Source organism: Pagrus pagrus, assembly GCF_965226575.1.
Source record: "Pagrus pagrus genome assembly, chromosome: 3".
NCBI classification, from domain to species: Eukaryota; Metazoa; Chordata; class Actinopteri; order Spariformes; family Sparidae; genus Pagrus; species Pagrus pagrus.
This window is the reverse complement of record NC_140187.1, coordinates 13,797,873-13,811,262: the sequence shown is the minus strand read 5'-3', so window position 1 is coordinate 13,811,262 and position 13,390 is coordinate 13,797,873. Positions and strand designations below refer to the sequence as shown.

Sequence of the window (13,390 nt, the reverse complement as noted above, 5' to 3'; positions counted from 1 at the left end):
CAGTAGTTATTGCATGCTGTTGATGGATTGCACCAATTAAGCCAAGCTATAAACACAGAGACATCAACATCTGGATTAGATGGTGTGCTGTACACATACAGTATGTATTCACACACATGTGCACTTATCCGAAAGCATCCTTTTTATAGAGCCACATAAATCTCTACGTTCAGGCTGTATTTGACAGTGACGATTTCTTGTTTTTGAAGTTGTTTGTGGATCCATACCAATATCCATTTGTGTATATTAACGGGTAGCTGGGTGTGTGTGTGTGTGTGTGTGTGTGTGTGTGTGTGTGTGTGTGTGTGTGTGTGTGTGTGTGTCCTGACATATCAAACATGCATTGGGTGGTCCTGGTGGCTCACAGGGCCCACCGCACCGCTATTCAAACTATATAATGTAGACACGTTGCACTGACAGCAACGTAGAATTAAACTAAGCATTTCTCAAATGCATAAATTATTAAGGTTCCAAGTTCATCTTCTAACTGTCCCAGCAGTAACAGAAGTAGTATTATTGGTAGTAGTATTACTGGTAGCAGAATACAACACATTTCTTAGGACTGATGCAGAGCTATGAATTAAATGCTTCGAGACTCTCGGTCAGTGGTTTTGCTATGATGTGACACCAGTGTTATGAGTAAACACTTCCTGGTGATTCAGTGGCTTCGACTTCCCCTGAAAATGCACAAATTCCATACTGACTCAATAAGTAAACACTCAGGCATTATGGTATTTCCAAGAATCAGTACACGACACACAGGAAGTAAAGCTTGTTAAGTATGTGTAGTTAATACACTGCGGTTTCTGTACAACACACACACACACACGTGTCTACTGTATACGTAAAAACGAAAAATTACCTCCGCTGAGAAAGTTATGTTTTCACCAGTTTCCGTTTGCTGGTTGGTTTGTCATCAGGATTACAGAAAATTACTGAACAGATTTCCATGAAACTTGGATGGATCTTGGTCCAGAATAGTCCCCATTAGCTTTGCAAGATAGGGCGTTTTGTTCACTTTGAACATTTTCATTGATTTCTCAGGGGAGAGTACATGGATCTCTATTAAAGAAATTCAGGCGTATTAAGATGGCTGGTATCTACGAGTGACTTCAATTTGATAGAGATCCTGTGAGCTTAATTATATTTTAAGCAGTTATGGGTGGTTTAAAATTTACAGTGCAAATTCAGGGAGATCAAGTTTGATATTGGATTAGACTTGATTGAATTAGAGGGGACTATAGGGCCTTGGTGGAGGTATGCACTCTACTGAGTGCCATTCTAGGTTATTTTCTTGAATGAGTTTGCAGAAATTCAAACAAGTGTGAAAATAATTGCCGGTATAAATGTAAAGAGCATTACAGGTGATCAAGCTGTATGTAGGCAGTCGTGTATACAGTAATACAGAACAGAATAATCTGTGCTTTTCAAAGATGGAATGATTCCTGAAGGAAATATAAACAAAATTGATACAAAAAATTCATAACTCATGATCAGTTGGCACTTGGTTTAGCCTGAAAGATTTGACTCCACTTAGATCTTTATCAGGTCCCACAGTCTGACTTGATGAAGGTCCAAGTACGATTGCACAATTGTCTTCATCAAACTTCTGCGGCATGAAGTTAGTGTGTAGGCGTTGCTCATCAGCTATGTTGACATGGACGACATTTCTTCATCGCAATTGAAATCATTCCGATTGAAGATTTCAGGTCAACCGTTTACATGGGATGGGATTAATGAGGTCAGGTGTTTACATGCAGAATAGCTGTGCGACATTCGCAAAAGTGATGTCCAGTCATCAGATATTTTATCTCTTCTGGCCTGTGTTTGATCAGCTCAAGATGGATATCCATCATCACCTATATCAAGTTTGTGTTAAAGACAAACTCTCCGCAGTAGACCAGTTCACCTTAGAATCTTTGCCAAGTGGAGAAAGTACATAACTACACAATCTTAATTAATGTGAGAATGCAGCCTTAAAAATATCTTGGTTGTATCATTTACGTGGGACAAATTTTATTTTGAAAATGTATGAAAATGTTTAAACCACCCCTCTGTAACGAATGCCATGTTGTTTGGTTTAGGCCTGTTTATTCTCATTGGGGTGTTTAAGTGAAGCATTTTCATTCTGCCTGGGCTTTTAAACCATTTATAATCGTCATACTAGGCTCCAAGTTAACGTGGTGTATTCTGTAACAAAATAACAAATCATTGGCGGGATTTTAATCTTTGCTGAGGGTTTTCTCATCCATAAAACTTGGTTCCTGCTTTTTTTTCTTTACAATGTGTGACAATGAGGACAATTCAATATAAGGTAATAAAACAACTCCAGTTATAAAAGGTTCAGACGGGAGGAAAACTTTAATAAAGAAGAAATCGTGAGCCATGTTAGTGAGCAGTTAAGTGTATTTTAAACACTTTGCACTACAAAAGTAAAAAAAAAAAAAAAAAGTTTTTGCTATTAATAGTGGTAGCATATTTGGTAGTGTTAGTGCAAGTAGTTGTAGTAAGAGGTGTCTGGCACAGTTTAAGACAAAGCCACGTCAGCTGTGATTTACTCTCTGGCGTGTAGTTTTATTGGCTTGCAGCCCCAGAAAGAGTTAGGAAATGCGCACGCACGCACACACACGCACGCACGCACGCACACGCACACACACACACACACACACACACACACACACACACACACACACACACACACACACACACACACACAGTGAAAAGCCCCAACTCTACAGGAACTGCTCCAGCCCAGACAGGGGCTGAATTGTTTTGTTTCCATAGCGACCTGGCAGCACACAGCTGACTGCGGCAGGAATACACACAGACAGACATGCACTCGCTCACACACTCACACAACACACACACACAGAAGACAAAGACAGACACACACACACACACACACACACATTACAGTGAGCGGACTGATAGATGGACAGGGGGACACACAAAGGGACGAAGGATGTGGGGGGGAGGGAGAACAGGAAGGGAGAGAAGGTGAGACAGAGGAGAGGACAAGAGGGAGAGGTGAAACAGGAGTGGGCTGGTAGAAAAGAGCGAAAGGCAGATATGCGAATGCAAAACAAGCGAGGGCCAATATGTGTGTGGGTGGGATTAACAGAATCAAAACATAATTCACCAATTTCACTACACAACCTTTATCCCTGCCTCAGCAAAGGATCGTCTTTCCTCACCCATGTCGCTCATTGTTCCCGACAACACAGGCTTCACCCAATCCCTATCAAACCTCGTGAACCCTCCGAGTAGACCGAATAATCTCATCCGTCACACAGGCAGAAACATGACACCTTTAGATGGGGTGGAACTATGTTTTTTTTTTTCAGAAGCAGCGTAGGTGGAGAAAACTTTAAACTTTTAGTGTACAAGCTAGCCAGCTCCCCCTCTCCCCCCTCTCCTCCCCCCCTTCAGCCTCTTGGTTTCTCCCTCTGTGTGTCTCTCTCGCTCTGTCTTCTCATGAAAGTGATAGATCTGGGGCTTTATGACCTCTTTATAGACACAAAGACTGCATTGAGATCAGGGGAGAAAGAGAGAGTGAACCAGCCCTCCACTCATCACAACACCCTTTCTTCAGCCCTGCACTTCCTCTCTTTATCCCTCCCCCCCTCCTCCCACCTCTTGCTTTTTCTACTTTTTTTTTTCCAACTTTCTCCCTCTCTAAGTTGTGGTCGCCCCCCTGCCTCACCTCACCCCTCCTGCTCTTACATCAATGCAACCAATCACATCGCTGGACACTGCTAACCACAGGGCCACCTGGGGCATTGATTGGCCAGTTGGCTGTGGACCAATGACAATGCAGTAAAAAGACATGGAGGCGATCTCTCCCACCCCACCAGGCTGATTTGGGATATGTGTGGACCCTTCAACAACCCGTCTTTACATGCACACACACACGCACACACGCACACACACACACACACACAAACACGCACACACACACACACACACACACACACACACTGCAGTGGTGGGAGCTAATTCCACTCATACGACAGTCACTGACATCAATGAGCAACTGCTGCCTGATTGCTACCAGATGGTTTTACCAGCTTTTCTGTGTGTGTGTGTGTGTGTGTGTGTGTGTGTGTGTGTGTGTGTGTGTGTGTGTGTGTGTGTGTATGTGTGTGTGTGTGTGTGTGCGTGTGTCTTCAGTATTCCTCAAGGAACAACATTTCAACACACTGCCTTGAAAAAGTAGACATGGGAGGGATGGGAATCCCCAGATTTCTGTTAAGTCTGCAATTTGTGTTTAAAAACAACGCTGTAACTTAGTAACAGAATCTGATATTAAATCAGAACCTGTCCATCTACTTCTATGTTTCAATCGAAACACTGTCTTCTTAGCAAACTGGAGTTGGAGTGACATGTTTTTAACTATTCAGCGGCAACATGTGTTACTTACAACGGGTGAGCAGGCTGTGCATTTGTCAAAGGCCAGGCTGGCAGGCAGGACGTTGTCGAACCTCGAGAGAAAGCCTCGGATCTGTGGAATCAAGACATCAGAAACTGACGTGAAACAGGGTGGCAAAATAGCATAACAGCACTCAAAACGGGGCCTTTCAAACCAAAATTATATAATTTTGTGTAACTCCATGGAAACAACAACACAACAACAACAAAAAAAACAAAACATAAACGTAGACACGGAGGACAAATATATAGACAATACACAATTACAATGACTGTGATCAGCGATGATATTTGATGATATATTAAGAGTCCAGGAATCGAAATTATCTAGAATAGTTGGGTTATATGTGGTTAAAGTATGTGTATGTTTGCACATCTGTATGATATGCTGGTCAGGTAGGTTTGGTAGGCGTGTGGGTAAGGCGTGAGATGAATGATGGCAGAGAGAGGGAAGGGAAAGAGAGAGAGATAAAAAAGAGGCAGGGGTAATTAGTGGTTCTAAATATCATGTTACTACTAAAAATATAGAAATAATGACTTGATTTAATGTTAAACAAGTGCTTTCCGGGCAGAGAATACTCAATTAGTGAGAAGAGGAGGCAAACATAAACATAACAGTTGTGAAGTAGTAAACATTGAATCTGGGGCTTGAAAAGGAGGCAGTGTCCATTTCTGTTTTCTTCATTTTTAAAATCGTGCTGAGAGCGCCCTCTGGTGCCAGAGAGGCTACAAGCTTTTACAGCACATCTCTCATTGCTGAAAGCCGACACTCCTATTTATGGTTATTGTAGTTACAGCTAAATACCTTTACCCACATATACACACACACTCACACCAACAACACTTCAGAGGCACATGTTGAAAAAACGCCATTCATCACCAACTGATTCCTTTCATTGCTCCCCACCTCCTCTCTCATGCCCACATCCTGCTGTTTTTTTATTAAAAGCACAACCCATTATGTCTCCGGTGACGTGCGAGGGCCAGAGCATGAAAGGACTTCTTCTTCGCTATAATTATCTGGTGGTGAAACTGACAAATATATTGAACATTTGTGACCAGTACCTGCGTAACGACCAACAAGTGGACAAGGGTGGAAACCCCACACTGGAATTAAATGTGCACTAGCCCAGGCTGCGGGGTTACCTCAGGCTACCAGGGTTGGATGTACATCTCACACTGTGTGACTGATAAACAAGTATAATGTGGTGCAGTACCGCATGACAGCTTTCCCCCGAGGCTCATTATATTCATTTCTTCTCGTCTTTTATATCTTCCCATCTGTATGATGATCATTTCAGTGAAAATGTAGTGTTTAAGTAAACACAAAGAGAGCAATAAAGGGTATGGAGGGACCGAAATAGGCTGCAGAAATCGATATAACATGAATGTGAGCGAATGTGTCCAGTGGATGAATTAACAAATGAAGAGGTGAGAGGATGAGTCAGACCAAAGGGTGAGCGTGGGCAAAGTGAGATGGACTTGAGCTCAACATCAAACTGCACAGCTTTTATATCGAGGAAAGGATTCTAGGTATTTGTGCATCGTGAATAAGTAGGTTCTCTTTTTACACTGTATGATAACACATGGAAATAAATAATAGTAGTTGAAGCACTGCATCTAAGACATCTAAGAAAAGAGAAAGGTTAGACTTGTGATTTGCTTTGTGGTCAGTAAGTCATATCCAAAAAATACCAATGCACACTGCTTTGTAAAAATATAAAGAATCCTTTAATAAATGGGCTTAGAGCCTTGGTAATTTTTGGTTATGACCTACTGACCACAAAGCAAAGTACAAACTTTCCCTTTTTTTCATTTCATGATACGTCCTTGTATCAAAAAAGGCACCTTTGTCTATTTCATGTCTGTCTGTCCTGGGAGAGTCCACCACTGTGGCTCTTCCTCAGGTTTCTTCCATTTCTCTCAGGATTTTTTTATCCAAACCAAAGTATCTACAGTTAGCGGGCATCATATGCAGTACAGATTGTAAAGCCCTCTGAAGTACATTTTTGCTTTGTGATATTGGGCTATACATTGTAAATATAATTGATTTGACTTGTGTTAGGGACGTGTTTAATTAGCTCTTACTTTTAACCAATAAAATATTTCTATTGCCCCTTAATATAGATTACTGTAGTTGGCTTAGACACACAAATTTACCCATAAACAAGCACAAAGCATTTCTGTGGATTTAAGAGCTGGTCACTGATGTGTGAGTTTTATTTTTGGAGCTTGAAGTGTCAAGACTATACAAAAGATTTTAAGATAAGCTGATGGTGGTAACAATTATACATTTATAAAAGAAAAGGGTTACAACGCTCAAAAATGTTGAGTCAAGTGTCACTTGTGAATAAATAACTTATCCTGTAGTTTCCGCAAACCACCACACGTTGTCACTGTGGCACCACAGACAAGATCGCTTGCAACTCTGCACCAATCAACTGTATTTGCACCCTCATGCATATTATTTAGCCAGCATTTTTCTCTTCCTGTGGTTCCCTCACCTTCACCCACTCTCTCTACACAAACACACACATACACACACACAAACCACAACCCATTTGCATGCCATTTTTCTCCGTATTCATTTAGTTGAAATGCCATGAGCAGCAGAGGTGTCAAGCAAATGACAAAAATTCAGATTCTCAGGGTGATGAATACTGATGATGATGCAAATGGAGGTGCTGAGACACTTGAGTGTAACAGCGGTCAGTAAGTAAAAGGGCACAGCTTGGAGAGCTGCAGCTCGTCTAGTCTTCGACTATTTGCTGACCCCCACAGTCCAGAGTACATCATTATCATTTTAATTATGCTTATTATAGTCTGAAAAGGTTTTGTATATGACAAAGCAAATATTCATTTAAATATAGGCTCTTTTCAAAGTTGTTCCATTTGCCAGTGTTTTCAATATGGCTTCCCTTCAGGTCTTGGTCAACTAGCGACATTATTTTAATTTTTTTTTATATTATGAACATTTTGTGTCTGTGCCTTAAATTAAACAATAGGAAATGGGAGCCACATTCGTACTTGCCAACCTTGAGACCTCAAAAATAGGGAGGATTTCAAAACTTAAGTGGAGTTTCAGATAGAGAGTATGTCCTTCCCCTCCCCATTTCTCTGTCCCTCTCTCACTCACTGAGGTGGACGAGGCAAAACAGCACAGTAGACTACACGCTGTACCGTGCCAGAAACAGGTTGTAAAAAATAAAAGATTAAAAAGGTTTGAAAATTTCCCATAAATCCTCACACATTCTTGAAAATAGGGAGGATTTCAAAACTAAAGTGGAGTTTCAGATACTTTGTTTCCTGCATTCTGATGACTTTTAAAGACTGAAAATAACCCCATAATAAGTACACTGAGACAGAAATTTTAAGTTAAATACTTGGCGTGGACTTGAGTGAGTCTCTGGCATCAACTAAAATGCATCCGTTTTCATTCACTCATTCATTCATTTTTCTCCTGCTCCTTAGAGAGTCTGTGCATGCCACTGCCCCATGTTTTTTTAGCCTCTCAATGGTGAGTGAAAAATCACCAAAAATCAGATTTTCCAAAATGCATGCCCATTTGCTTGAAAAGCTACTGAAACAAACAGGAATTAGTCTTTCGAGGACGTCTTAAATTTGCCAGAGTATGTCCTTCCCCTCCCGATTTCTCTGTCCCTCTCTCACTCACTGAGGAGGACGAGGCAAAACAGCACAGTAGACTACACGCTGTACCGTGCCAGAAACAGGTTTGTAATAAACAATAGCTGAAAAAGGTTTGAAAATTTCCCGTAAATTGGGAGAAAAACAGGAGAACTGTGACCCCAGGAGGGAGAGGGTAATGAAAAATGGGATTCTCCCAGGAAAATTGGGAAGGTTGGTGAGTATGGCCACATCACTGACCTCACACATTCTGCAATTTTTGACGGATCATATTTTTCAAACAAATCAACTAACAAATTAGTGAAAGAAATCCGCTGCCTCTCAGAAATGTGTAATCTTTACTGACTGGAAAGGACGTTTAAAAAACAAAACAAACAGTAGCAGCTCCATGAACTGTGTGCGGCCCACATCATTCTAAAAAACTACTCATAAATAGAGTTACAGACAAAAATGATGGGAAGGGAGGATGATAAAAAAAAAAAAATGGCTACACAAAGGCCCACGTCCAGATAAGCAGAGGTTACACACGCGCACACAAATTAACTTCCCTTTCTTCTCTACAGCTGTTTGGGAAGCATGAGCCAACTCACTGATAATGACTATACATAATGTTTATATATTAAGCTCTGAGTTTCCTCATTAGAGAGCTGCGTGACCCACTGCTTCCAGCTTATTATTGTCTTAACTTGACCTCCACCTATGAGACTGAATTAACTTGTTCTCCACATCAACAGCACCTCAGATTTAGGCTTTAATGGCGAGCCACAGGGCTTTATCCTCGGCCCATTCATACTTTCCAGCATTCTAATTAGGATAAGATTCAGTCCAATGGATAATACACAATGACGTGCATATCTGCAGACTAAGCTTGCATATCATAGAATGTCTTCCTCTCACAGTTAATGGGATTCATATTTTTGGTCAGACAATGCAAAAACCTCTATCTTTTTTTAATTGTAATGGTTCTATGTTCCATTAAGAAGTTATTTTTGTGTCTGATATTTCATTTAAACACATTGACTGACCATTAAAATTACCAAAATAAAAACCCATGTGCATTGCAAATTAATTAAAAACAACTGTAATATTGTAATATTTTGAAATTGAAAATGTTCAAATGAGGTCGACAACATATTAGAAAAGTACAGCTTCAAATGTACCATAGAACTGATACCCATTCTTTATCTGCCCACTGTTTCCTCTCCATTGATTCAGGAGTGGTGGAGCACCACAGTAAGAACATCACGTCCACAGCTTGATAAAATGGAAAATTTCATGTTATAATCAAAACATTCGTCATTATCTGATCATTCATCATGATCACATAACTAAGTATAAACAAAATTAGTGCTGCGCAACTAGAACCAGACTAAGACCAACAGCGATGGGAGAACACCAAAAATGACCCCCTGCCACCACTGCTACAAAACAATTACAGAGGAAACACTGTGTGCCGAATGCTGAGAACCTCATCAGAGCAATCATCTCTCTTCTATACTTGACTATGGCTGTTCATTGACCTTATCAAAGTTGTAGTCTTGGTGAAAGGCAGCTCATTCAAATACCTGACGCATGACATGTCACCAAGGCCAGAGTGTAACACATAAACAACACTACAGACTCCTTCAGTGAGATCTGGCTGAATACTTCATGGGCTTGTAATATGTACCTTGTCACCACTTGTTCCCCCGTACAAGTACATGTATATGTCATTGAGGGTCCGTACAGTCTCAGGATGTACACTCCGTCTCAATTATTAAAAAAGCAACAAGCCACAGCATTTTCCTCACCGTGCCTCTGGAACACATCAGAGATGCTAATGTTGTAGCTTGTTAAATAAAAATCAGCTTTTAAATTTGTTTTTTGAGGGGCGTGAAATCATGAGATACTGACAATTTTATAGCTATATATACAAATTTATACCTGTGGTAACATGTATTTTACTTCTTATGATGACTTTCTCATTATTTGTTAAAGTTACTGCAATTTACTGTATTTTTTGTAAAATTTGTAAATAAAACACAGTAACTCACACACGCACAAACACACTAACAACATGCTAACAACAGCAGTTACTTAGCAGTTACTTAACTTGCAGTTATTAATGCAATGATAAAGCATCAAACATGCATTTTAGATGAATAAGATGTTTAAAAAAAACAATCACATTTCAAGTAAGCTAATGCGTGCTGCCGGTGTTGTCTACCAGGAAGTTATTGTAAACAAACATTGTGACTGGCTCTAGAGATTCAAAAGTTTTATCATGAGGAAACTGTTTTTATTTCTATAGCAACCCCATCAGTAGAAATATAGGAGAAAGGTAAGAAAGAGGCCGTGTCAGAATTTCAGGCTTACAATTACACTTAGATATGGAATGACAGCTAAGACAGGCAAATATTGGAGGAGGCAGGTAAGTGTAGGTGAATATGTGAATAGTAACTGAGTCTGTGAGTGTTTTACTGTGCGTCAGTATGTCTGACCTGATGTGGTACAAGACCCAGAGAGGTGGGAGGTTCGTTCATTCTGTCATCACTGCTGCTGGCCACTGCATAGCCTCTGAGGATGGAGAAAGAAAAGGAGAAGAACATTATATACTTCACTTGACACTTTCTTCCCCATTTGCCATTTCCAGATGATCAAATCACAACTTATGCAACAATTTCCTGCCATGCAAAGATCACCTTTTTGACTGAAAACCAAAACATCCCAAATACTATCCATCTTATGTCACAATTGAGCAGAAAATAAACCTAATGCATGCTGATTTGTTTTACTATATATAACTATGATGTCTCAAAAGGTTGACATTTTCCATCTGCGAGCTGCTGCTTACCAGTAAATCTAGCCAGGTTGAAAAGATCTGACTCCCTCTGAATAACAATACTGAGAATAAAAAGTATCAAACTGAGCTCAAAGTGGTTCTGCATAGTAAGAAATGTCAGTCAAACTGCTGCAAAATCAATCCCTTTGTTAGCGTTGACCATGGCGACTCATATAAATGCTGGTATAAGGGCTTTAAAGTAGATGGAGGGAATAAACAGCTATGAAATGAAAAACAAGGACACAGAGAGGCAGATACAAGAGAGGAGATCTTGTTGTAAGGAAGGACACGCAGTTACACAACTGAGGAGGTACAGAGAGTCCATGAAAACTCTCCTTCTCTTCTTTCCTATTTAAGCTTTTCATCCAGGATAGGCAGCGCAGTTCTGTAACAGCTTATAACATCTAAAAAAAAACACTCTAAGAGAAAATGGCTGTCTTATCAGGCCCAGAAAGCGGCCACTTAGTCATGACTTTCACCAGAACAGGCACAAACAATAACATCTACACAAAGACCAGTGCAAATAAACACACACTTAATAGAGATGAAAACATCCCCATCAGTGTTTGAAAAAAGAAAAAAAAAAACTCTTTTAAGACTCTGAAAATATGGAGCTGGAGCAGATTGCCAAGTGAACTTGAGAGCGGACTGAATCGCAGTGTTGGAGCTTTTAAAGCAGAGACGGATTATAAACTGCAACAAAGCTTCCACAGTGAACACAAGCTTCTGGGCTCAAGTAAATTCGGGGAGCTGTGCAACAACCAAATTAAGCATACTGTAGTACCTGCAGTGCAGTAAGACCTCAGCTGCAGTGCTGCTCCATCAAAGAGCAAAAATAAACATGTAAAGCCGAACCTCAAAGTCAAAATCTGTTATAGTGCCAGCATGAAACTTTGATGAGAGGACTACATGGTGATACTGGTGATCGGGCCTGCTCACTAAGCAAGGTGAGTGTCTGACCTTGCAAAACCCTCATGCTGGTTTTACATTGCATTCACTGCATCTTTTCTGCTGGTCTCTCTCTCACATGTTTGGTTGTTTATTACAGCACAGGAAAAAGCTTTGCTTGTGAAAAGGCTGCAGGCACCAAAACAAATTACAGCTGAACATTTTTTTGGGGGGGAAATCAGATGAGATGGCTCTGGTTGTTCCGACTAACCAATCAGTGGTCTGCAGTGTTTTGACCTGACCTTTGAGTATTGGATCAGTGTGCTTGGTAGATCAACAGATGGCTACAGAAGAAGCACGATGGCATTGAGCGGCTCTTTTGGTACCATCCATAACTTTTGATAACGGAACTGAAAAAATAACTACCTGACTGCTTAGTGGAAACTATGTGTTTGCAGGGGTCACAAGTAGACTCTAGTAGCTGTCAGGGGGCATCCAGACAGACAGGTCAGAGGCAGGAGCATCTGCCGCCGTCAGCAACAGAACAGCAGGGCAAAAGGTCGTTCTTAACAACAACAGGATAAACTGGGCTGAGGCTCACCATGAAGGATCAGTATTGTTTTCATGTTTTTCTGACTGCACAGAATTGAATGAGCCCATTTTGTGTATAATATTAAATTGAACAATTGAACTGTCAGCAAAGTTATTTAATCGGAGAACCTTCTTTGAAGTGCTCCATTTGCATGCAAGCAAAAAGGGCATGATAAATTATGTTTTTGTATCCTTACACTTACAGTGCTATGAGACATAAGACAGCATTTCGTTAAACGGCCTGCGGTTTCCCGTTGTAACCTTCCGTATCAAGCACATACAGTTACTCTGTGCTCAAGACTCCATACTTTGAATGTGTTGCCATAACACTAACAGTACCACTTATATTTCTAGTAATAATAATAATTGGCTTATATAACTTTTTTAAGCCCGCTGTGTCCACTCACCCTTCACTGTGCTGCAGAATGGACACCATCATCTCAACAGCCAGGGCTCCTGCAATCATGGCCAGGCCAGGTCTGCTGACTGTGCACTGCTGATCCAGAGTCCGATCCCTGGTTGACTGTTAATACACACACACATACAAACACACACAAAAACATAAACAACTGGCCTATTAGTTCAGTCCACGAAACCTAAAGAGTTTTTTCTGCAATAAGGAAAGAAGTGGAGAAGAGAAGTTTAGAAAGGCAGAAAATATTAATATTTTCTTTTTCCCAGCTTCCAGCAAGTTCACCCAAAAAATTAAACACAGCCATTATCTACTCACCCTGCAAGCAGATGGAAAGTCAAGTGAAGTTTCATTGTTCACAAATCATATCCGGAGATTAACAGCAAAACAGGGTTTCAGCAACTTTGAATCTCAGGGCTCCGGATACTTGGATTACACCAGACGAGCTGTTTGGAGCCATTTTATATTGGATTTTTTGTGGTTTGTTTTCACCTTTTAAAACAAGTCCCCATCTACTTGTTTAGGAGAACGCTGCAACGCTGTTTTGCTACGAAGCTCCAGAAATGTTTTGTGGACCTCGAAACTTCACCCGATTTTCCATCGGT

At 40.6% G+C, this 13,390-nt stretch overlaps 1 protein-coding gene across 1 annotated transcript in view; it reads right to left on the bottom strand.

The window, feature by feature from the left end:
* Positions 1-13,390, bottom strand: part of atg7 (ATG7 autophagy related 7 homolog) — a 67,773-nt gene that overhangs the window by 33,277 nt on the left and 21,106 nt on the right. Inside the window, exons 15-17 of the mRNA XM_084349555.1 lie at positions 12,781-12,896; positions 10,554-10,629; positions 4,421-4,501 (exon numbers count right to left, since the gene is read on the bottom strand). Of these exons, the coding sequence (XP_084205681.1) occupies positions 4,421-4,501; positions 10,554-10,629; positions 12,781-12,896 (273 nt within the window). The remainder of the gene's footprint in view (positions 1-4,420; positions 4,502-10,553; positions 10,630-12,780; positions 12,897-13,390) is intronic.